Raw genomic sequence first — 25,808 nt, 5'->3', positions numbered from 1 at the left:
TTTTAATCTCATTTTAAATGAGATAGATTAAAGAATATATTACTTTCATCAGTAAAACTTGTCAAATTTACATTTTTTAAAATAGGTATGTTATTAATACTTATTTGTGTTATATTTAAAAATTTGGGAATATAATTATTAAAGGGAATGAAAGTAAGACTCAGTTTCCATGTTTTTTAACCCGAATCAAGGGATTCAAGAATTACCCCGAAGTTGGAATGAAAAATAATACAAATATTTTGTACACGAGTAGTATAGTGCAATGCAATATAAGGATATAGTGTGCAGAGAAAGTGATATAAACATAGCATCATCCTGGCCTGGGTGCAAATAGTAGCAGCAGCAAATTGGTGGAGAAAGTGCCCTCCCATGATCTCTTCCACTGCTTAATGATAAGTGGGGATTTGAATTATTTGGAAAGTGATTTTGTATGCAATTTTTCATGCTTTTCCCACATTCCAAATTCTAAATGTATAACCATATCTTAATTATCAATATCTTGATTATTAGTGAAATCAAAAAAAAATTAGACATACATTTCATAGCGCACACATGAGGCACCACCTATTTCACCCAACCGATCAGTGCACTGAGTGGCAAAAATCATTGCCCAATTTGACCATTTGTGTGTTTCCACTTTATTTCAACAGTGCTTGAGTGTTCGCTCTGTTGCTGTTGGTTAATCTTTTGATCAAATATTCCAATTTCATGGGAGAAAAATTTATAGTTACTAGCTAAAAACCGTGGATCAAACATTTTTTTAATATTATATATATTTTTTTTAAAAATGAGTTAAATTCTTAAATTTATTCATTTAAAATTTTAAATTATACAATTTCATGATAATTATATTAATATATCTATATGTTCATATTTTTTTAAAACATTTAAACCTATTGAAAGTAATAGTCTCGGTACCAGAAAACATGTTATTTTTATTATTTTATTGAAAAAAATATAATGTCTCATATGACCTTAAAAATATTATTTTAGCGAGTTATTACTTAATCGATTGACTATAAGAGATATTTTAAAAAGACAATATTACTAATTGAACGATACAGTTTTATTAATAATTCTATGTGACTATGTGTGTTTTAAAAAAATAGTACTTATGTTTTAATTAAAAGTTAATATTTGGTTCAGATTTATATGATACGAATTATGCTTAGTCTCACATTAATTTGATTTATCCTGAATTAGTGGTTTATATTATTTATTTTAGTCCGAGACCCATTATACCGACAAAATCCAACTTATTATTTTTAATTTAATTTATTTTTTTTAAAATCCAAATCCATAAGATAATTTTGCTTTAGTCCGCATAATTATTATATATTATATTATTTTTTTAGTTAGTTGAATTATATTTAATTTTTAATTTTGTGTGTGTTTTGATCAATTGCATAATATATTTTTGCCGGAAGAATAATATATATTATTTTGTTTATCCTAGTTCAATAGTATAATTTTATAGCCGGATCAGTAGTATTTATTATTTCGTTTTAACATGAGACCCATTATATAAACCAAAGCCATTTCATTATATTTAGTTTGCTTAATTTTATTTTAGCCAGATATATCAATTTGAATAATACAGAACTCGATATAATATAATTTAAATTCGTAGAAGAAAATAATTTAAATTGGTTAAAAAAAACTGACTTTAATATCGATTATAGTGATATAGAGTTTGATATATAATAAAATTTAAATTGATGGAGGAAGCTAACTTTAATATCATTTAAATTAGAATTGATTGACCAACACCAATTAAAATTAAAATAAATAAGTAAGGGTAGATAAGTAATTTCAATAAGTACCGACCGACTAACTACGAAACTTTTAATGTTTCGTCTATTATTATATAGCGGGAGGAGAATTTATAATTATGTCTTCTGAGTTTATAACTTAAATGCGATTTACCTTGATTCACGTGAAAAACATCTTTTTCGCATTAAATTGAATCATATATCATAAAAAATAGTATATACAAGTAAATAGAATAACGAATGAGAAAAATAAAAAACCTATCACTTAAAATGGAAGGCTCAATTTGGAGTTTGAAAATAATCAGTTGAAGTATCATCAAAATATTACATAGCCATTAATTAAATATAAAAAAATATGTATATTTTTAAATAAATCAGAAATTTTACTAATAAATGTACAAATTTAAATTTAAAAACAATTAATTTAATAAAACTTGTACTAATTATGATGTCACTAAACTAAGGACAACCCTAGCAGGATACTAGGCTACAACATACAAATTAATTAATTATTAATATGTAGCAGACTTGCATCATTCTTCCTAATTATAGTAGTTCTTTTTTATTCACATTCTCTCCCTCTCTCCCTTTCTTATTCAATTATAGTACTTTCTTGATTTTGCTAATAAGTGGATTAAGAGCCTGCATCTTCAAAATCTCATCTTTTATACAAATCTTGATAAATATTAACAGTCCACAGCTTCACCATTGATCAAAGGTCAGTTCTTTTTGTATTAACAGTAAAGATGTCAACTTTATTGATTTTGCTATCTGGGCTATTACTAAATTTGCTTATTACCGATCTTTATGTGTTTTTAACTTTGTTGTTCTTTTTGAATTTATATTGCCTTGAAAGTTTGTGCATTTACTGTATCTGGTAGTATTTCTTAGTTTAAGAAAGTTTTAATTGTGTTTGTGCATTTACTGGTGATTCTCTGTCTGATTCTTTTGCGTCCTACATTAAATTTAAGTAATTTATATATTTGTTTGTAAGTAGTATTGTATTGGAGTTTGCATATGAATTTCTCCACCAGCTTTTCGCAGAGTATGAATGATTTTCTTGGTACCTGGTGTTTTTGTTTTGTTTGAATAATTTCCTCTACACGAGGAAAATGAGGCGATTGGTTGACTTACTGGAAATTTTTATTCGAAGATGATCTGCCATTGCTACTTCTTTTATTTGAAGTTTTCAGCTTCTTATTTCGGATTCCCTTTATTTTGATCAAGGACATTGGGCAATGACATCGAATTTTAATTGTTATTCTTGACTAGAATTTGTTTTTTTTTTTATTTGGCTATTGTATACTTAGGATCTTTGTTAAATGTTTTGTTACTTGTGTATTTTGTGTTTTTTTTAATAGTTACTTACGTATTTCGTTATTTGATACAATCTAGCTACTTCTTATTTCACTTACTAAGTTGTTTTCTTTAGTTATTTTTCTTATAGAAAAATTTCGAATATTTTCTAAAGCTAAAGCTTATTAATGTATCTGCTAGAAACAATCATTTTAATTTTTTGTAAATTAGGCATTTTGAGAAAACAATCTGTTTAACTTGGTAGGAGTAAATATCTTTGGTAAGGCTTTGACATGGATATGACTTACTAGTGCAAATTATTCCTTGTAGTTTAATTGATCAGGAGCATTACCATGTTAAAAGTGTGCTAGAAGATGGAAAGAACAAGACTGGATTTAAGAGTTCACCCTTCTGGATCCACGCCATCAGAGGAATCAGCTTTGGATTTGGAAAGAAACTACTGTAATCATCAATATAATCCTTCCCCAAGCCAATCACCGCTCCAAGCTTTTGCAACAGGTGGTCAGCTTTCTGAGACAAGCGCTGCCTATTTTTCGTGGCCAACTTCCAGCCGATTAAATGATGCAGCTGAGGATAGGGCAAATTACTTTGGAAACCTTCAGAAGGGTGTCTTGCCTGAGACTCTTGGGAGACTACCAACAGGACAGCAAGCTACCACTTTACTTGAAGTAATGACAATCAGAGCCTTCCATAGCAAAATCTTGCGACATTTTAGTCTTGGCACTGCAATTGGTTTTCGCATTCGGCAGGGGTTTTTGACAGATATACCAGCCATTCTTGTCTTTGTGGCTAGGAAAGTTCATAAGAAATGGCTTAACCATATTCAATGTTTACCAACTGCTTTAGAGGTTAGCGTTAGACATTTGGGCTTTCTTTGTTTAGTTAAATATCTTTTAATTCTAGTATAAATCATAAATGTATATATATAATCTAGTTTTTATACTTGAATACTGGCAGAGAAGTTTCAACTGATTTTAAATTTATTACTATTACTATTTTCTTAATCTCTCCGAATTCGTCCAACATAGAACGAAATCAAATTCTGGCCTTCAAACATATGATATAAATTGGCTGGTGGTTGGTTAATAATGTTTTCTTGCTCGACATAGTTGGAAACTGTAGGAAGCCTTTTTGGGATAGTAGAATTTTTACTAATTATATCCTAACCACCTGATTGAACAGGGACCTGGAGGTGTGTGGTGTGATGTAGATGTTGTTGAGTTCTCTTACTTTGGTGCACCTGCTGCGACTCCCAAAGAACAGTTGTATACAGAGCTCGTAGATGGCTTGCGCGGAAGTGATCCATACATTGGCTCTGGTTCCCAGGTCTGCAGTTTTTGAATTTTTTGAATTGTTTTTTGATTATTTTTGAAGTACCAGAAAGTTTCTTTCCTCTGTTAAACAGCCCAAGAGATACAGAAAATGTTTTGTACCCCTTGTAGCCTGCTGACTGCTAGTATCAAATTGTATATCTACATTATGTAGATGCTTTTCTCAGTTTAAAATCGAAGTGTATAAATGTATAAAGAAGTATTTACTTACAAGGATGATTAGTCCAGAATTTTCTCTATTTTAGAAAGCAGACCAAGTCTTGGGAGGATCTAAATTCTAAATATACCACTCTCAGCAAGCAAAATAATAATATTCCGTTTCACCCTGTCCTGAAATTTAGGAAAATGTTAGCAAGTTCTGAGATTTAGTAACTACTACGAGGTGATCTTTACCTGTAATATTGCAAAAGAGATTCATATTTAATTTGTTGGGATCAATTCGAAGTTCAAATCCCCTACTGTATCTGGAACTAAGTTGCTGGCTGGATCCTTATACTCAGCTTAGTTGGGGTGAAGAAAGGGGGAAGGAACTAATATACGGGTTTAAGTTAAATTAATGTATAGATGGTAGTCTGTTTTTAAATTATGCTTTTTATTTTAATTAATTATAAATTATAAGTGCTTGACTAATTCAAAATAACGTTTGACTAACGTTGCTTGACGGGAGTGCCGTAGCTGGTACACACTCAATGATGGGAGGGTAGCATCTGGAAGTCCAAAACCTTTTTGGAAACCATCGAGCAAAGCCAATTAGAAGATGGTACTATTGAGAATTTCCCAAAATTTAAAAGGGACAAAATAATGTAAGAGGAAAGAGTGCAAAAAACGAGCGGATGCAAGTTCTGTATGATGTTGAATCATTATTCTCCAAATGTGGGCGATTGAGCTCTGGATTAAATTTATTTGAATCGAATGAAGGAATGAAATAATGGAAATTTACCTACAAAACGGTTTAAATTTTCATTCTTTTCTCACCTCAATTCATTTCTTCGAACCAAACGGAGCATCATTGTCCAGGACCAAAATCACTTCTCTAGAAATAGGAGAAGCGTAAAGCCACTACTAGGAACCTGCTATGTTCTTTCCGTTCATATATGGGATTGGCATCAAGGCAAGATTCAATATCTACTTAACGCGACACTAAATGAATTGCATGAAGTACCAAAACATTACAAAACTTGAAAAAAATGTTTCAGTGGCATCGTTATCACCCATTTAGAAAGTAAGAAAATCAGGGCATATATAGCAAAAAAAAAAGAGAGAAGAAAATCAGGGCATTGCAAACCCTATCCATCAGCTCCAATTTCTCCAGACTTCTCTCAATACTTTTTTCTTTAAAATGTTAACTAATAAATGTTCTTCAGACATTACAAGCACTTAATGATGATTATATTCTTCAATTTGCTTATGCATCCTTTGACTTTTCCCTTTATTGTTGCACTTTATTACATGATCACTTGATTTCACAGGTTGCTAGCCAGGAGACATATGGAACCTTAGGTGCTATTGTGAAAAGCCGAACAGGAAATCGCCAGGTTGGTTTCCTCACTAATCGACATGTTGCAGTAGACTTGGATTACCCAAACCAAAAGATGTTTCATCCTTTGCCCCCAAGCCTTGGACCTGGGGTGTATCTTGGTGCAGTGGAGAGGGCAACCTCATTCATAACAGATGATCTTTGGTATGGAATCTTTGCTGGAACAAACCCAGGTATTATAATATATAGTTAAGGTGTGATTAGGTAAAATTTTCGATCAAGTTGACATGCTTTTATAACTAGTTAGTAGCTGATTCTCGGTAAGAAATCTTGCATATCTACTCACCTTAGTACTCTCAAAATTTGCGTCCTCGTTTGATTTGCCTTGCTGATTAAGAAGCATTTTGTCTGTCAAAGTCCCCTCTCATGCACCTTTTCTTTCCTCGTTAATAGACAAAAGTAAAAGAGTTGAATAAAATTAAGTTGGGTTATATAAAAGTAATGGCTGGAAAAGTTCCTATTCGGGACTGGACAAGACAAGAAGCCTTGTTTTCAACTTGAGCGATAGAGCATTTCTACTAGTCTTGTTTTCTGGAGTGCAGGATAAGGATAGGAGTTGAATATTTTATTATGTACGGTAAGCTTGATAGAGACCATGAAGGTAGAACAAGTCAAGGAGACATCGATTGGGGAATATAGCAGTATTCACTGTCTAGTTATCTTTTAGTGGAGGATGTATAAAAAATGACAATATTACATTTACATCGTTTTAAGTTAATTAATATAAATCTTTTCAAACACAACTAAAATAATAATTCGTTATTTCTTTTATATTGTAGTAGAAAAATAGTAAAAAGAATTTTTTTCCCCTATTATTAGAATTTCACTTAGTGGTCAAGTATCAGGGTTTTACTCCTGTAGGATGTAATATATTATTATTGGAAGACTGCAATTGATTATTGGATAAAGGGTTTTCTCTCATTGTTTTGGGTTACAAATCCGTATAAATTTTTATCTTCCATGACTTTTTCGGTGGACGAGATATCTTAAGGTAGTAGTTCTTCTTGCAAATCACCTTAGGTCTAACATTTTTCTGTTATAAATCTACTTTATATCATTATTATATTTTTCTTTTATTTTTTAATTATTTGTTTTACTTGAAATCAATTGGTAGAATTAGGATTTCAAGTTTATTTTTCATTTGCTAAGGTTTTGTAAGAAAAAGTTTATGTTTATCAGATACTATTTACCACAACCCCTACATCCCCAAGTGTTCGCTAGGGGGCAAGTCGCTATGGGTGCATCCCCTCTTTTTAAGGATCCCTTAACTAATATTTTATAATAAATTATAGGGACCCCTATCTCTTTCTCTTTCTTTTATATTGTACTTTATTGATGGGATGCACTTTCAATAGTAAATTATTAAATAAGGATCAAGTACAAGGAAGATTGTGGTAGACCAACATACTTATTCCTGTCTTAAGTTACTAAGAACCTATTTTTTGTATTATATCTAAGGAAGGAGTTAGGTGATTGTTGGACTTTCTCTTAAAAATAAGGAAGAAAATGAGGCTTTTAGTGATTTGAGGAGCCACTGAGAACGTCTTGAAGTTGTGTATTTTCATTTTTCTTCCTTATATTTTAAATTAAGATCCTAAATGGAGAGGCTCTTGAGATGCTCTTAGTTCTTATGGTACGTAATTTCATCTAACATGACTCTTCAAGGCAAAAGGACTTGTCCTACATTCATGCTAGAGCAACTCACATTTCTGTCAAATGAAGCGGAACAAACTTTCATATAAATAAGCTAGTCATTAAGTGGGAAATGTAGAATTTATGGCTACACTATGCATTACGGAGCTGTTAGAATCTCTTGTAAAACATTAAAATAAGCTACAAATTTGGTAAGCAACTTGCCCCACATATAAACCATATAAAAAAATATCATCAATTCCTTTTACGCTATGTATATAAGGTAGTTATTATATATATAAAAATTCTTCATTTCCATTTCCCATCAATACACCTCGTCAATGAAGATTACAGTAAAAGGTTGCATAAACTGAACTACGAGCTGTCTTTCATAGGAGAAGAGTGAAGACAGAATTATCACAAAGCTTAAAGTACATTGGAGTTAAATTGATAACCATTTCACCCTCCTTGGTCAATGTGCTCAAGATGAAACTGCTGCCATGACAGTCTGAAAAACTGAAATACGAGTGAAATAGCTTCGCTGCCTTGTCTGTACAGATCCTATGACTATTTAAATCTTAGAAACAGATGCTTCTGATCATAGGCTTATTTTTCAATGGGATGGCATACTAATCATTTTGAGTTTGCAATAATAATCCAGTTCTACTAGTAATACTTTTACTCCTTGCTTTTCTTCTTTTTTAATCATTAAACTGTCGGTGATGTATTATTTTTATTTACTGAAACTTAAAGTTACGTAAATGAGTTATCATTAACAAGCCCTCGTCTTAATATGACATATTATATATTTATTTATTTTAAAAGATGTGCTGGTTTGCTTTTCTTCTTTTAAGAATTTCGGATATATAGTTCTATTTTTGTAATTTGCTTGTCAACTCAATTCATGATTTTCCCCCTGGCTTTGGTTTTGTATGGGTTTAATAGTTGATCTGCATTAGGTGGATGTGTGTAGCTTGAAGAATCTATTTTAAGTCTGAGAATTTTTATAATAGATGGTTTTTATTAATGGGGAATTAGTTTTTTCAGAGTTTTGCAAGGATTTTCTGTCAGCATTGTGTTTGTTCATTCTTTGTTACTTTTTTTTGCTAAATGTTCTTTGTTACTTTTTGTAAAGGAAAAAAGGACACCTGTTCTAAAATCAAAAGTTTTAAGAGGGATGATAGGGTTTTGACGACCTTGCTTCATCTAGAATATATTTTATATGTCAACGTAATTCTTATTTTTGTGTGCTGAGATCATAACCAATTGATCGGCGAGGTCCTAATCCTGTGAATATATTTTTTGTAAGCTGAAACAAGAAAATTAGGTTGCATTGACTTCTGATCAGACACATTACAATTCTGCAGAAACTTTTGTTCGAGCAGATGGAGCATTCATTCCTTTTACCGAAGAATTTAGTATCTCCAATGTATCTACATCTGTGAGGGGCATAGGCGAGATTGGAGATGTCAATATCATAGACTTGCAGTCCTCAATCAACAGTATTATTGGCAGACAAGTGGTCAAAGTTGGAAGAAGTTCTGGCTTGACTACTGGAACAATAATGGCATATGCATTAGAGTACAATGACGAGAAAGGAATTTGTTTCTTTACTGATTTTCTTGTCGTAGGTGAGAACCAACAAACCTTTGACCTTGAAGGTGACAGCGGTAGCTTGATTCTTTTAACAAGTCAAATCGGAGAGAAACCACGCCCTGTTGGAATCATATGGGGTGGAACTGCTAATCGTGGGCGGTTAAAACTAAAAGTTGGTGAACCCCCAGAGAATTGGACCAGCGGAGTTGATCTAGGACGCCTTCTGGATCTCCTCGAACTTGATCTCATCACAACTAATGAGGGTCTCCAAGGTCTGTAAGTTTAAACCTATGTCCTGTTGGTATTATTTATTGTTATTATTATAAAATTATATATAAACTGCAAATTTTCCAGGTTGTATGTAATATGTATTGGTTGCTCATTGCTAGAGAATACTGTATGCTGATAAATTGTTCTTTTTCTAGTAAATTTTATTAACGAATCAGTGAAGCATACATGTTCCTTTTTTTCCGGGTAATATCGATTACAAGTAATTAATATACTCCTGCACACATTTGCCTCCACAGGGGTTTGAACTCTTGACCTTTGGTTATTAAGGACGAGGATATATATGGTAGGTAAAGCGTTGCAGATAATCAGATAGCATACATGTCCCTTACTCCCTTGAACAAGTCAATACAGTTTAGACACAATTCTCCAAGCAGTTCTGTTTGCTTCTATATATGTATTCATAATTGTTTTTTGACTGAACGTATATGAGATATCAAAACTTTAGTGTCATAATAACACATTTATTAACTCATCTTCACGTTCTAAAACAGAAAAGGTATCCACTTCTATCAACTTTCAGGTATTGCTTATCTGTAGCCTTTAGGTTTTATTTTAGTGAGACACTGAAACTGGTCGAGTAAGTACAATCTCCCGGTAATAGATCAATTCTTCCCAGGTAAACTGGTAGAAATTGGATATATGGTACTAACTGATATTTTGTCAAATTTCTGCAGGGCTTATGTCCAATTAATTTTTCATCTGTTATCCTTCCTCCCCTTCTAAATTTCTGTTTCTATTTCTTCTTCTTGGGTTGATGTCCAAAATAGAGGCGCTGTGGCAGCAACGCAATGTTTCAGCAGCAGGAATCGATTCAACTGTTGGAGAGTCATCTCCGACCGAGTCCAAGCAACTAAAGCAAAAGATGGAAGAGAGTTTTGAGCCTCTTGGCCTTAAGATACATATTCCTATGGAAGGAGAGTCCAATCGGCAGATCACTCCACCTCTACTACATGAAGAATTTCATATTGAAAGTAATGGTGAAGCAGCTCCTAATGTTGAACACCAGTTCATTCCAAGTTTTTCCGGGAATTTTCTGATGCATCAAAACAATAAACAGAAAAGTGCGGAATTAAAAAGTCTTGCTGAATTGAGCAATAGGTGTGAAGAGATTTCCGTTTCTCTTAATTTAGGTGAGCCAGAACCGAAGAAAAGAAAGCAATGTGATTCTTTATTGGTCAACACAGATCTGAATTAAATAAAAATAAAACTCCTGCAATTACGAGGTTTTTGATCCATTTTAAATAAATTGGTTTCATGTTGTAATTATTGTGAGGTTTGAACATCTGAAGAAATCATCAAGAGTTGATACCCCTTTTCTGCCTTATGAAGCTGCAGCTTTCATCTTTTTTGTGTGGCTACAATTTTATAGCTTATATAATAGGTTCGAGAATATTTAGTTGAGAATACATGTATGGATCTTGTTTCCGAGTTTAGCTTGTTTAGTAGTATCAAGCTGAACTATTCATTACATTTAAGTGTCCTAAAAACTCTGGTAAGAGAAAGACATGATGATTTCCTTATAATTTTAAATATAATTTTTGGGTTATATTTTCATATCACTTTTTGTATATTATCAAAATTGGTTGAATGAATGACGAGAAAAACTTCTCTTTTATCCTGTTTAAGCATCTTGTTTTGTAGTGGCTAGTTAACAGAAGATAAGGCAACAATCATAAAAAATAATCCAAAATAATTTGCCACTAGCGAATTCCTTTTTGTTGATTTGAATTAACACTTTGTTAATGTCCTTCTTATGTGCTTATGCCTTATGATTTGCGCACTTGTGTAAAATTTAAATCTATCTCTAGATTTGATGAGGTACTGCTGTTTGCTGATGCTGTCTTCTTTATAACATTATATGATCACATTTCTCCCTAGAATAGGATCATGTTTTTTTTATATAAGGTGTACAGATTACATCATTTACCTTTGACCGCAAACTTTGAATAGCAATAATACGATTAAGCACAATCAATATGAAAATTCAATAAAATAAAACTCCAGGCCCACTTTGAGTGATTCCCGGACACCTGACAACCGCTCGTTAGAATAACAGTCCCATAGCACTCAAGAGGACGTGTCAACATCTGAAATGTCCATGTGCCGGTACATCAGAATACCTCAATAACGTGGGTACAGCTGGACACGTGCTCCCCTGGTGAGCGTCTAGTCCAACTGTCCACGTTCCAGAATCCTCTAACAGCCAACATGAAAATGTATAAACCCCCCAAATTTTAAACTGGAAGCCTATAAAAGGCCCCAAGAAAGTTATTTGGGGGTTACTAATTCTACTCTCTTGCACACATAAACACACAACACATATATTTATATAATTCCTATTCAACCCTTCTTCTTCGAAGCCATGCCTCATTCTCACGCCGGAGGTGCCGCAAGCACGCCACCCCCTCTGGTTCTGTTTTACAGGATCCAAACCTACAGTTTAACCGCATACATTCTTACGCCTGTAGAATCGAAAGCTGAGTTCGGATAGAGAGAGGAGAGGAGCCCGAGGAACGATCGGAGTTATCATTGGCGCTAGAAAGAGGGGTCGAACCTCCGTTTTGTGGTGTTGCACTTTTCAACCACGAGATTCTGTTCAAGAAAGCAAGATTTTACACCCTAGTAAGATCGTTCTTACTCTTATACTCCTTGTAAAAGCTCTGTAGATTTAGATTATTGATAGTGTCGTTATTTATCTGTGGCTAAAACCCATTTTCTCTTGAATATTACGGTATAAAACTGTGTTTCATTGATTGATATCAGACAATATGACGACTAGAAAAAACTAAGCTTCAGTTTCTAGAGCGGTTCCGATAAACACCGCCCCAAACAGGGATGGCCTTGTTGAAGAGACCGAGAATGGGCACCCTATAACCCATAACTCATCTCAAACCCTCCAACGAGGAGACCAGAGAATCTTCATCGAGAAGATGGGCCATAAACACCACGAAATGCCTGAAAATTCATGGGGAAATATGACCCCGAAACAGTTCTAAATCGCAATGAACCTGTGGAAAGAGAAAAATCATCAAGACCCAGAAATCCATCCAGGAGATCAGGAAGAGCACTCCGGAGAAAACCGAGGCTCGGCTCTGGATCGAATTGCTAAAAACTTGAAGAGGCCAATTGAAGATTCCTGGGAAGACATTCGAAGGCCAACACTCCGAGATCGTATTCGGAGAGAAGAAAAGGCAAAAGCTAAATCAGCAATCGAGAAAATAATCATGAAAGAAGAGGCAAAACTGAAGAGAAAGGCTCAAAAAATCTATGTCCCTTCCTCGGATTCTGAACCCGTGAAGGAAACAAAGCAGGAAAAGATGGCCCGGGCCCTGCGCGATTTAAAGAGAAAAGTGAAGGGTGACATTGAGGTTGGGGTGACGATCGCCCCTTTCACTAAAAAACTGGAATCCACATACCGGGAATCAGGCCTCAAACATTTTAACTTCGATTCCTTTGATGGGTTGGATGACCCCGAAGAGCACCTTAACTACTTCAAGCAAATCTCAAATATCTATAATTACAAAAGTGGTTTAGCATAATTTCATCTCGGAGTGTGGACTCCTGGAAAGATTTTCGAGAAATATTTCTAAAGCGCTTCTGGGCCAATCGTATGAATGAATTGCAGATGTGCCACATGGAGACAATTTAACAGAAAAGCAAAGAATCGCTCCCCGAGTTCATTAAAAGATTCCAAGAAGCTATTAATCAACTTTCGAACCTGGAGGAAAAAAAGGCTGTCAATATCTTTCGGAGAAATTTACACCCGGTATCATGTGAAGGATATGTCAAATACTTGATCCATAGAGAACCCCTAAAGTCTCGCCTCAGCATATGCCCTGGCCTCCAAGTTCATCAAAGAGAATGACTTCCTCAAGTCCATGAAAATGAATAAAAAAATCAATGATGATGAATCCCCGGAGATGCGATCTTCTTATAGAAAGTACAAGAGGTTTAGACCAACAGGTAGTCCAACTATATTCACCGCTCCCAGGGCACCCGCCCCAGAGCGGTTATGCAGCCCCTGAGAAGAGTGAAAGAAAGCCAAGAGCTAAAAGAGAGCCTAAAATAGAACCCAAATGGACGTCTCTAAACAGGTCCTGGGCTGATATCTTAAGAGAAATCAAAGAAATCAAAGGAACTAGTCACCTATAAAAAGGGCCAGAGACAAGCACTAGGGATACCACGACGTCCATAGAAACATAACCGAAAACTTTTTTTCCTTTAAAATGTTCATTGAAGATCAAATCACAAAAGGGAACATGAGAGAATATGTTAAGAGGAAACCCGGTGACAAGAACAAAGCCCCAGGAAACGATAAAGATGTGGTCAATGTTGTCATAGGAGGCATGACATCACCACCTCGGTGCCCCGATATGGACAATGACATCATGATGATCCAGCCCTTTCAGGATGAACCAATTTATTTCTCTTATTTCGATTATGAAGGAATGGATCCTTAACACAACCAAGCGTTGGTAGTAACCCTTGATGTTGCAAAAAATGAAGTAAAAAGGATTCTAGTGGACAACGGTTCTTCTGCAAACATAGTTTTTGAGCACACACTCAACTAGATAAAACTGGGACATCTTTGCATGGATCCCTGCCTCGAAGACCCACTCTATGGCTTCGGGAACTCTGTGATCCCCATTCAGGGAAATAATCTACCTCCATGTCACTTTTGGAAATGCACCATGACAGGTCTCCCACGTCATGAAGTTCTATGTAATAAGCGTAGCGTCTTCTTATAATATAATCTTGGGAAGGCCTACAATTACTAAAATGCGGGCTATCCCGTCGACCATACACCTAAAGCTCAAATTTCCTTCCCCGGACGGAATAGGAGAGCTCAAAGGAGATTGAGACATGGCAGGCAAGTGTTACGGACATGCCTTAGTCATGGATGAAACAGAGCCTGAAAATAGAAAGGAGGTCATGTCCCTTCCCAAGGGCAAAGCCGAAAGAAGCACTGGGAGCCTCTCAATAAAAGGCCAAATTTGGACGTGAACGTCATAGAAGATTTGGGATATAACATAACCAACGCAGATGCCCGAATTCAAAAGTTCATTGAGACTAAGGAGAAAACCAAAGTCGAACCAGCCTCGCAAACAATAGATATCGAATTCAATCCCAAGAACCTTACCCGTAACTTAAAAATTGGAAAGATCCAGGAATCAACTTTTCAGAAAGAGCTTATAAACTTATTGATGGAATATGTTGATGTATTCGCATGGAGCCCGGAGGATATGTTCGGGATAGATGAATTAGTAGCAATGCATAGCCTAGATGTTTACCCCAAGCAAAGGCTTATCAAACAAAAGCGACGCAACTTCGCCCTGGAATGCCAACAAGCAATCAATGAAGAAATAGAGAAACTCCTAAAGAAAGACATCATTTGTAAACTTAAGTATGGGATAACCAACGTGGTCCTAGTCAGGAAACCAAATGGTAAGTGGAGAATGTGTGCTGATTACACAAGCTTAAACTCTGCCCGTCCAAAGGATTCCTACCCCTTCCCAATATCGACCAACTAATAGATACAACCTCGGGACGTGTAATGATAAGTTTCATGGATGCTTTTTCCAGATACAACCAAGTGAATATGGATCTAAAGGACATCGCAAGGAAGGCCTTCATAACTCACTGGGCTGTCTATGGTTTTATCATGATGCCCTTCGGGCTCATCAATGCCAGAGAAACATACCAGAAAATGATGAACACCATCTTTCAAAGTCAACTAGGAAGAAATATGGAATCTTATGTAGATGACATGATCTCTAGATCCACAAAAATCCCGAACCACATCTAAGACCTCAAAGAATATTTCGACAACTTGAGGAAATACAACATGAAGCTTAACCCATAAAAATGTGTAGTCGGGGTATCTGTAGGAAAATTCTTGGGTTTTCTAGTCAATGACAGAGGAATTAAAGAAAAACCAGAGAATATTAATGCAATCATAAAAATTAAAATCCCCCAAACTCCGAAGGATATTCAGAAACTGGAAGTATATCTTGCAGCACTTTGTAGGTTTATCCCAAAACTAACAGAAAGATGTCTGCCATTTTTGAATTTTTTAAAGAAGCCCGAAACACAAATTAATAAAATGAACTCTAGAGTGCAATATAGCATTTGAAGAATTAAAGAAACATCTCATGAACCCCCCAAACCTGTCCAAAGCAGAACCAGGAGAACTTCTCTCGCTCTACATTGCGGTTGGTTTAGGGGCCATCTCTGCCGCACTCATCCGGGAAGAAAAAGGAACTCAGAGCTCGGTGTACTACGTGAGCCAATTCCTCAAAGATGCTGAAACGTGGTACCCTAAATTGGAAAAGTTTATCTTGGCACTCGTGCATGCAAGCAGGAAACTAAGGCAATACTTTCAAGACCGAGAAATCAAAGTAGTTATAGACCAACCTCTATAAAAGATCATTCATAAACTTGACGTGCCCGGGAGGCTCGTCAATTGGAAAATCGAGCTCAGTCAATTCAACATTACTTTTATACTCCGAATCAAGCTCTGGCAGAATTTGTTATGGAATGCACTTTCCCTGAACCCCCTTTAAAGACGGTGAATCTCGAATAGTCGAAAAGGACAACTCCAAGAATTTACGGATACTATACGTCGACGGTTCGAAAACAGCTGAAAGATTCGGAGCCGGACTCATCCTTACTAGCACTGAGTAATTCATAATTCAGTAAGCAATCACTTTCGCCTTCAAGGTCACTAATAACCAAGCTGAATATGAATCCATCCTCTCCAAATTCCGACTGGCGAAATCACTCGGGGTAAAAAATTTGGTCATACATAATGATTCCCAGATTATGGTCAAACAGAGAAATGGAGAGTACATCGCCAAAGACTAGAAACTGGAACAATACCAAGCCATAGAAGGAACATCATGGAAACCCTCCCGGATACCACTGTTTTTACAAATAAATAGAGAGGAAAACCCTAAGGCAGATAAGCTCTCCAAACTAGTTCAAAATTCTTCTGATCTAAGCTCCTCGGTGTATTTCAAAGAACTCTGGATCCCAAGCACTGACAAGGTCGAAATCTTGTGCATCAGCAACCCGGGGAACTAGATGACCTCCTTCATAGCTTACTTAAAAAATGGAACACTCCCAGAAGACAAAAAACCCCCAGATACTTGAAATATAAAGCGGCTCATTTTTTCCTTAGAGATGATCAACTCTATAGAAAAACTTTCTCTGCTCCAACCGTCAAATGCATGGACCCGGATGAAGTAGACTACTGTCTCGGGGAAGTACATAAGGGTATCTGCAGTTACCACTTATCCGCAAAAGCCTTAGCCTACAAGGTAATTTGGCAGGGATATTACTATCCCACTATCCACACCGATGCCGTTGAACTAGTGAAATGTGTAAACAATGCCAGATCTTCATCAACGTACCAAATCAGAGCCCAAGTCTTCCTGCCTTAGTTCTCTCCGTGATTTCTTTCGTCATATGGGGAATTGACATCATGGGACTTATGTAATAACCCCAATTTTTGAGAAATTTTGAAACCCTTATGAATAGTGTTTTTGCTGAACGAGAAAACTTTTCATGCCACGCTATGTAGGGGTTCTGTTATTGATCTTATGGGATATTATTAGTACTCTATGTGGTATATAAGTGTATGTAAAGATCGTTAGAATCCAATTCTGAACACTTTGATTTTCCCGGAAATCCACAAGATACGGAAAGAATTGAGAAAAAGGTAACAGGATAAAAAGGATTTAAATTAAAAGGATTATAAGAGAGGATCATAGAAGGAATACAATATATTGAGAAAGGTTAAGGGAGCCTAAGTAATAAGATCCCGGGTACGATCCCTCAAACGATAAACGAGAACGAAAGATAAGCGAACCGTAAAATAAATAAGTGACCAAGAGACAAGCTTGTACAAGAAGCCAGGGATTGTGACATCATCAAACCACAAGGTGTGGACAAGTGGGAGCATTATGACATGTGCAAGGTGACACAAGCATGACATGGGAAGGAAGGAGGTGTGGTGGCTTTTTAACCCCACAAATTCAAGGGCAACAAGGTAATTAACTAAATCAAACACAAAAACAAGCCAACCAAGCCAAGCAAAATCATTTTCATCAAAATCAAAAAGAAACCAAAGCATGGTTCATCATGCTCTCGGCTTTTTACTATTGCAAATGGGCAAGAATTTAAAAACTCAAGATCCAAGCCTCCTAAATTGGTGAGTTAATTCCCTAATCATCTTCATGCTTAGTTAGGGCTATATCATGAGTTTAAGCCATCAATTCCTTCTCCATCTTCTCCATTTAATCAAAGAAGAAGACTATGAATAGTGTTTTCAAGTTTTTAACTTGAAGTTTTTCTTGTTTTTCTTGAAGATCCAAGCATTCTTAAGACTTCTCAAAGCTTCTTAAGGCTTCCTAGCTCCTCCCACCACTCAAAGGAAGGTATACTATCTCCAAACCCTAGATTCCTATATATTATAAGATGATTTTGATTATTAGGATGATATTGTAGCTTGTTGTTGTGATAAGAGTTTGGGATTTGAAATGGTAGTGAAATGGAATGGTAAATGTTGAGGTTTTGATGAAAAGAACTTAAGTATGATTAAAGTTAAGCTTAGGCATAAGTATGAATGATTAAATTGAATTGGTTGGGGTTGTTATGATGTGATAAGGATGGATGTTGGTTGTATGTTGGATTTGAGGTTGAATCGGGTGGTGATTGTGGGTTGATTGTGAGATGATTTGGAGTTGTTTAAAATTGGGTAATCGCGTAAACATAGCCGTCGTAACGTCCGATTTTCTTTGGACTGTTTTTGTGCATAGCATTAGGACCCGAGAACCCCCTGCTAGATTATGATCACTGCCATGTTTAGATAGCTCATGTTACGAGCTTCGTTTTGATATGTAGTTCGTTCGATTCTGATGCACGGTTTAGGAGAAACGACCGTTTCAAGTAACGGCGTTTCGCGAACGAAACTTTTCCCCTCGCCTTACTTTGAAACATAGGTTAAAGACCAAAAAGGGTTAATTAATGTATGAAACATTTATGGTAAGTGTGTTAGGAAGTTGGTAAGACACTCGCGAAGGAATCGCTTTAAAACTCGTAAAGGTTAAATTATTAAAAATGGTGGAGCCGAGGGTACCCGAGTGACTTAAGCGAATCAGTGAGCGCAAAACAAGCGTTAGAGTCTAAGTTAGTTAAAGTATAGATTTACAAGTGACTTTGGTTTAATTCCAACTTACTTGTTGTTTATAGGTTACCAGACTCGTCCCGAGCCATTCGTAACCCCCAGTCGCTCAGGCAAGTATTCTATCCGTTATACTGTTGTTGTGATGTATACATTTGTATATGCATGATCTTGCGATAAATGCATATTGGTTATTTAGCAAATTCTTGCGATATATTGTAGCATGTGATATGGTATATATGCATGCCTGTTTCATATTCTTGAAATATATATCTGTTGGTTCAGTTGATAATACCTATGCTAGAGAATAGCGGTAACTTGCATATACCCTTAGTATAGGGACCCAAAGGTGAAAATATTTTCTAAAACCGGGAGTCGAGGATCCCGAGTAGATTTTGTATATATGGATATGGATATATATATATATATATTTATATATATATATATGGTTATAGTTTTCCAAACTATTAATCGAATAAGGTTTATTCGATAACTTTAACTTTATTTTATTATTGAATATTATTTCGAATATTATTCGAAGGCGTATGACTCCTTTTATTTATTTATTTGAATATTCATTCGAGGGCTTATGACTCTTTTATATTATTTATTGAATATTATTTGAATATTCATTCGAAGGCTTATGACTCTTTTATATTATTTATTGAATATTATTTGAATATTCATTCGAAGGCTTATGACTCAGTTTATATTATTTAATGAATATTATTTGAATATTCATTTGAGGATCTATGACTCCGATTATTTGCTGAGGTATATTCTTTATTTTATTAAAGAATAAGGTGTCAATAATCAAACTTATTTTCGATTATTCAAATAAAGATAATACTTTCATATAAGTATATCTTTGATTATTTAATACTCGTTTCAAGTATAAGTTTTAAAACTTCTACTTCAATTATTTTTATAAAGATTATTCTTTATGGGAATATTATTTAAATAATAATATTCAGTCATTTTCTAAATATTCTGGGGACTGATTTACTTCATTAAATCAGCTTTACTCCAAACACTCTATAAAGTGTTTTCGAGTCTTCAAAATGATTTTTAAAGTCAGAGCGGATCCCAAAACTCATTTTTATATTTAAGATCTTCCTTTTTTAAGGGGATTTAAATACTCGCTCAAAACCTGGGGAATCCGGCTCTGTGGTGTATTTTATATTCGCAACGAGGTTGCAGTTTTGGTAAATGAATTGATTACTTGCCCAATGTTCGGGAAGTAAGCCCATCTAATTGAGTCGGCATAAGCGACAGGCCGGGGTACGGTCTATGAAAGTGTAAGTGGCTGGGTGGCAGTCCATCAACGCGTAAGAGGCTGGGTGGCGGTCCAGCACAAGGTCCTTATGTGGCCAGGGTGATGACCGGTGGGGGATTCATCCATCTACTAGTAGAAAAGGTTACTTATTGGTATCTTTGCCTGATCAGCAAGATATCTGGTTTATGCCAAAATTCTTTTTCCTTTCCAAAATTCATTGGATGTTTCAAACTCTGTTCATACTTTACATGACAGAGGTTTTCAGGAAATGTATGAGAGATATATATGTGGATATATATCGGGACTAAATAAAGTATCTCGTAACTTTATTTCATTCAATAATATTTCAAAGATTGAATCTATTCAAGTCTTATCTTGTAGTCTCATCAGTGGGATGAACTTTTGAAATTAATTATAACTTGAACGGTGGTAGTTCAAGTAGTATTTGGAAAAGATATAAGTATATTGGAGTACCTTATAACTTCATCTTTTAAACTTATATCTAGTTAATAATTGTCTTATGAATGACAAAGATTTTCAGAAAAACGTTGAGACAAGGTTAGATATATTAGATCACCTTGCAATGATATTTTTATACAGTTATAAACTGTAACTTTGTGTATATTATGCATGGAAGAGGACTTCCAAGATTTTGAAAAGTATATAGGTATATATATACTGAATATTTTGCGACTTCATCGCATTAAGATATCAAACTTGGTTCATTTCTTTTGACGAAGACTTTCATGAGTACTATGAGAAGGCTCATATATTGTAAATCTTTATACATATTATTTTGGTGGGCTTGCTGCTCATCCTTGCTTTATTTCTTCATCACACAACAACAGTTAGGAAAGATGGCCAGACTCCAGCAGACCCAGCGCAAGCGCGTGGGAAGCGTCCCGCGTCTTCCCGTTGATGTTATAGCTGCTATAGCTGCAAAGGTAGATCTATTGTAGATCAGACCATCTACTTTTGAGAATCAATTATGTATAATTATAACTTGTGGCAGATAATGGCAATTAACTGTAAATTTATCAAGAAATCATTTTGGGTTGTAATAACTTTTAAATTGTGGATTGAAAGACTTGTACTTATTTAAATTTCATCTCTGAGACTATAACGGGTTGTGGTGTGTGTTAGTGTGGGGTCACAGCATAAGGTTATTATTATTAATTAAGTGAAGTGATATTGTGGAAAGAAAGACCGTGACGACCCGGATCCCCGACCCCGGATCTGGGGGTGTTACAGAAATGGTATCAGAGCTAAGCGTTATAAACCTCAGAGATGATGGGACGTTAAGATAATAAGTTCACTAAGATAATAAGAACTCTTACCAAGTTCATAGTCGGGCTACCTAACGTAGTACTGACAGTTAAAACCCTTATGGGAACCCTTATAAATATCGTGATAGGAGCGTAGTTCGTTATCGTATATGGTAGCGGGACTCCGAACCCTGAGGTTGAGGAGCAACATCGCGATTATATTTTATTACTAATTGGAGATCGGATTGTGGATCCGATAGAGTGTCCTAATGCAGGACCGGATGATGTTGATATTGAGGATTTAGCGGTTGAGGATGTTGTCCTAGAAGGGATAGTTGTTGAGGAGGATCCCATGGAGGATCCTGACAGGATTGGATAAAGAACCACTGATGAATTGATGACCATGGTTTGGTCGACTACCAGAGGTAGGATTGGACGGTCACTACCGGAGGTTCGTTCAAGTTGTAAAGATAGTAGCCCCTTTAACGCGGCTTACTCGTAAGACTGAGAAGTTCGAATGGATAGAGAAATGCGAGAACAGCTTTCAAGAACTGAAGCAGAGGTTGGTGATGGCCCTTATGCTGGCGTTGCCGGATGGAAAAAGAGATTTTGTGAAGTATAGTGACGCTTCGCACAAGGGCTTAGGGTGCGTGCTTATGCAGCACGGTAAGGTAATCGTGTACATGTCAAGACAATTAAGGTAATATGAAATTCGATATCCCCGCTCATGAGCTTAGGCTCGTGGCAATAGTTTTACCCTAAGGATTGGAGGCACTACTTGTATGGAGAGAAGTGCGAGAATTACCTAAGACATAAGTGCTCTAGTACATTTTCACGTAGAAAGAGCTCAACGTATGCCAGAGGAGGCAGTTAGAGCTAATCAAGAATAATGATTGGGAGATTCTTTATCATTCGGGGAAAGCCAATATGGTGGCTGATGCCCTTAGTAAAAAGGAGAGACTCAAGATGATAATGTCTTTTGGAGAGTTTATAAGAGATTTTGAGAAAATGGAAATAGAAGTGAAGGTAACCAGAGCCGGTACCGAAAAGCTGTTTGAGATTGCAATACAGCCCGAATTATTGGAAAAGATCATATTGTGCCAGAAAAAGTTATGAATGAAGGCAGAGAGCCAACAATTAGATAAAAGATTAATATCGAGAAAGATGATAAGGGAATAATGAGGTATTCCTATAGAATTTGGGTTCCGGAAGTTCAAGAGCGTAAGGATGAGAACTTAGATGAGAGCCATAGTTTGAGGAATAAGATTTAGAGCAAACCCTGAACGTGATAATCAGGGAGGTTGCAATTAAGATATAAAGAACCCGGAATATAATAAAGTGGAAAATGAAGATTTTAAATTAAAAGATGACTCCAATTATGGGGAGTAGGAAGAAATATTTAGACTAAGAAAGCAAAAGTCGAGCGAGATAAGGAGACCCGAGACGGTACTCCTATACGGAAATTCATGAACCTGTCTAAACGAAACTTATATTTTATTCCCAACCACCACCTTGAGGAAACAATGTGGTGTGAAATTCTTTCAGGACCTCTAAGTCGCTAAGCTCTCAGAGTTCCAAGGAACAAGCTGGCCCAATCGAGGCAAGAGCCTGGCTAAAGGAAATATAGAAATCATTTGAGATTCTAAATGATTGACGAACCACAAAGGACTGTTTTTGTCACTTACCCTCCTAAGAGAGAGGCCACCCGCTGGTGAAAGACCAAGAAAGGCACGGAGCCAGAGGTTATGATAAACTGATTAAAGTTCAGCCAATTGTTTTCGGGAAAGTAATTCCCAAGGTTATGGAGAGAGTGTAAAAGCTTTAGAGCCAGAACAAAGGCAGGCGAGTATGATGAATTGTGAATCTAAGTTGTAAAAGTTATCAAGATTCATTCTGAGGACACGAATCCAGAATGACGGGATGTTTGAAATCAATGCTTATGTTGTGTTGGTTCATGAAATAATGATAAGAGGAAGGAAAATAAAAAAGAAACTGAAGTGGAAAGGAATATAAAGGCAATAGAGTATGAGGAATGATAAGGGAGTCGGGTATGAGGAAACCCTAAAGACTCGTAGCAATAGAAATAGAAAAGTATGTAATCGTCAGGATGAGGGTGATTCACCATGAGTTAAAGTTGATGATTGAAGGAATAAGAGATACACATATTTTATCCCCTGTAAGTTGGGGGGATTCAAGGAAACCTTTAAATAGTTAGAAGGATAAATAATAAGACGCGGATAGACTAAGGAGACAAGAAAGTAAGAAAGTAGGAAAATTGGATGAAGGAAGTGACCTTCAATAATGTGAAGTGTAAGACCGGTGGCTTGATACCCAGAAAGGGAGACGCCAGGTATGAAAGATATCCCAACATTGAGATGACTGTTGAGATAAACAACAAAAGTAAATAAGGATTTATTAAGAAGAAGTTCATGTTGAACATGACCAATATCTTCCAGATCATCCATGTGATCATTACCAAATCAGGAAAGAAAAGCGGATAACCATTTTTATCTTTTGGAGGCCATGTGGATTGACCTTAACTTGAATAAGGATGCTATTGTGAAATTCGGTATAGACTATCGAGGTGGAAATGATTGAATAAGATACCCTTATCAGGGATATATGACTTTATTTATCCATGGAAGGATGCTTGTACCTTTTTAAAGGTGGAATTAAGGATTATACATCGGTAACTTAAAACGAATCCTAGGGGAATGCATAAAGGTTGGCATTTCACCCTTAATAGGGATAGTATGAGTTTTGACAGTATGAATTGGAAAGGATTAAGGTAATAATAACCTTTAAGGATCAGTGGAGAAATTTTTCAGAAGTATATAGACAATGGTTCTAGTATTAGTAAATGGTATTTTGATATGCCCTGTATATAGGGAATACAGGAGGAACGATTGAAGGATAACCTTAGAGGTTTAACAAGGAGAAAGGAAATATTCGAAATTCTCAAGAATAAAAATGTTGATAAAGGAAATATGACATAATTATAATGATGCCAAGTGGGGCACGTGTTAAACCACGAGAAAGTATGGATCGAACCAGTAAAGGTCGAAATTATTCAGGGCAATTAGGACTTAAGATAAAAGATGTTCTAAGTATGATTGAGAGTCAGTCGTGACAGTGATTAACCTCTAAAGACTGAGGCAATAACTTATGGAAAAATGGTGATATTTTTTTTTACTCATCAGATTTTAAGGAATACATCTTCACAAAAGCAGTGATTGAAATAAGGTAGAAAATTTATTTGGAGGTGCTTAAAATGGCATTGACTATAAGGAAATTTTAATATCAGGAAAGGCCAAAGAGGTGGCCGACACTTTAAAGGTAAGTGGATAATTATAGGCGCGGGTGCCAAGAGAATACAGTGATGATGGTTAAAAATGTGAAGGTTGAATTATGGTTAGGAAGATTGACATTCCTTCTGATGACTGTGCAATACCCAACCGTAATAGTAGTTGGTAAAGGTTTAATTCGTGTAATCGCCATGAACGGGCTATCTATCTTAGGAGGTCCTATCTTGAGATAAGCCAGGACCATGTTTCAAAAAGGACTAGACGAACCTTTGAGTTAAGTCTTCTATTTAAGGCATATGATTAAGAATGGTATTAACCTGCTATCGTTGCTTTGATTGAAACTCTTCTGCAATTTTATCTACTTCATGTCATGAAAGTACGTCAGAGTTTGGAGTGTTCTTCATGAATTGTGATTGGTGGTTATGTTAACTCCTTAGGAGAATTAGATACGAGATGTATGGACTCCGTATGGTTAGCTATTAAGACTTCATGGAAAATGAATGACTACAGTGGGTCAGTGGTGGACCATAGTAAGGCAGCAATGATTCTGCGAGTAGTGAGCTGATTACAACCATGAGAGTTGTATTGGAATGGGTGTTGAGATTGAGTACCACTAATCGGGTCGTGGTAGTGTATAAGTTATCATTGATAGACTAATTAAGTAGAGTATCTACCTGGTGAATAATTATTCTTTCTTATCAATAGAAAGTCGTATTATTATACGAGGAAGGTTGCGGTGCAAGCATAGAATTCTAGTAACGATGATGTATAGAATGAGATCCCAGATTCGATTTTCGATGACGAGGGAGTTTCAAAGGTGATTATGTATAAGCTCGAGGAAGAGCATGGGTCCATAGAATGATGGACGGGATAGCGAAAATATTTAGGCACGTGAAATGCGATGCTATAATACTTGATGTTGATATAAATACATATATGTTTTGTTCTTCTATGACAAACCTCTATAGTTCAGAGGTAGATTCCAAGCCAGATATTTTATGGCAATAAATTTTTTTTTTTTTTTTTATGAATATACAATTCTCTTCAATTCGTTCTTTTCTCTTCTTTTTATTTCATGTAAGCTGAGAAGAACAACCCTTCCAGAAGGGGAGGTATTGCCGAATGACTATCTATCTGTGTGATAGAAGCCGAGTAGGATACCAGCTATTGTTTAATTGCTTGTCAAGTACTAAAGGCTGGCCACCTTCTGTACTAACTATGCGATATAACAAGTGTTCATGATCATAGTGATCTCTCAACAAATTCCTTTACTTCTATATGATTAATCAAACTTTGGAAAAT

The 25,808-nt window shown here is 35.7% G+C and overlaps 1 protein-coding gene across 1 annotated transcript; it reads left to right on the top strand.

The window, feature by feature from the left end:
• Positions 1–2,312: 2,312 nt before the first annotated feature.
• LOC141671134 (protein NARROW LEAF 1-like) lies at positions 2,313–11,035 on the top strand. Its single transcript, XM_074477267.1, has 6 exons — positions 2,313–2,490; positions 3,399–3,937; positions 4,272–4,415; positions 5,890–6,130; positions 8,957–9,457; positions 10,244–11,035. Exons 2-6 carry the CDS (start codon positions 3,443–3,445, stop codon positions 10,669–10,671), a joined length of 1,809 nt encoding a protein of 602 aa, XP_074333368.1. The 5' UTR covers positions 2,313–2,490; positions 3,399–3,442; the 3' UTR covers positions 10,672–11,035.
• The last annotated feature ends 14,773 nt before the right edge of the window (positions 11,036–25,808 follow it).

This window comes from Apium graveolens, chromosome 7, assembly GCF_009905375.1.
Source record: "Apium graveolens cultivar Ventura chromosome 7, ASM990537v1, whole genome shotgun sequence".
Taxonomy (NCBI): domain Eukaryota; kingdom Viridiplantae; phylum Streptophyta; class Magnoliopsida; order Apiales; family Apiaceae; genus Apium; species Apium graveolens.
This window is presented reverse-complemented; position numbering and strand designations above follow the sequence as displayed.

Coding starts and splice junctions, on each gene's coding strand:
- LOC141671134 (XM_074477267.1), top strand. CDS start 3,443: ATGGAAAGAACAAGACTGGATTTAAGAGTTCACCCTTCTGGATCCACG. Junction 3,938..4,271: donor GTTTACCAACTGCTTTAGAG/GTTAGCGTTAGA, acceptor CTGATTGAACAG/GGACCTGGAGGTGTGTGGTG. Junction 9,458..10,243: donor AACTAATGAGGGTCTCCAAG/GTCTGTAAGTTT, acceptor TGTCCAAAATAG/AGGCGCTGTGGCAGCAACGC.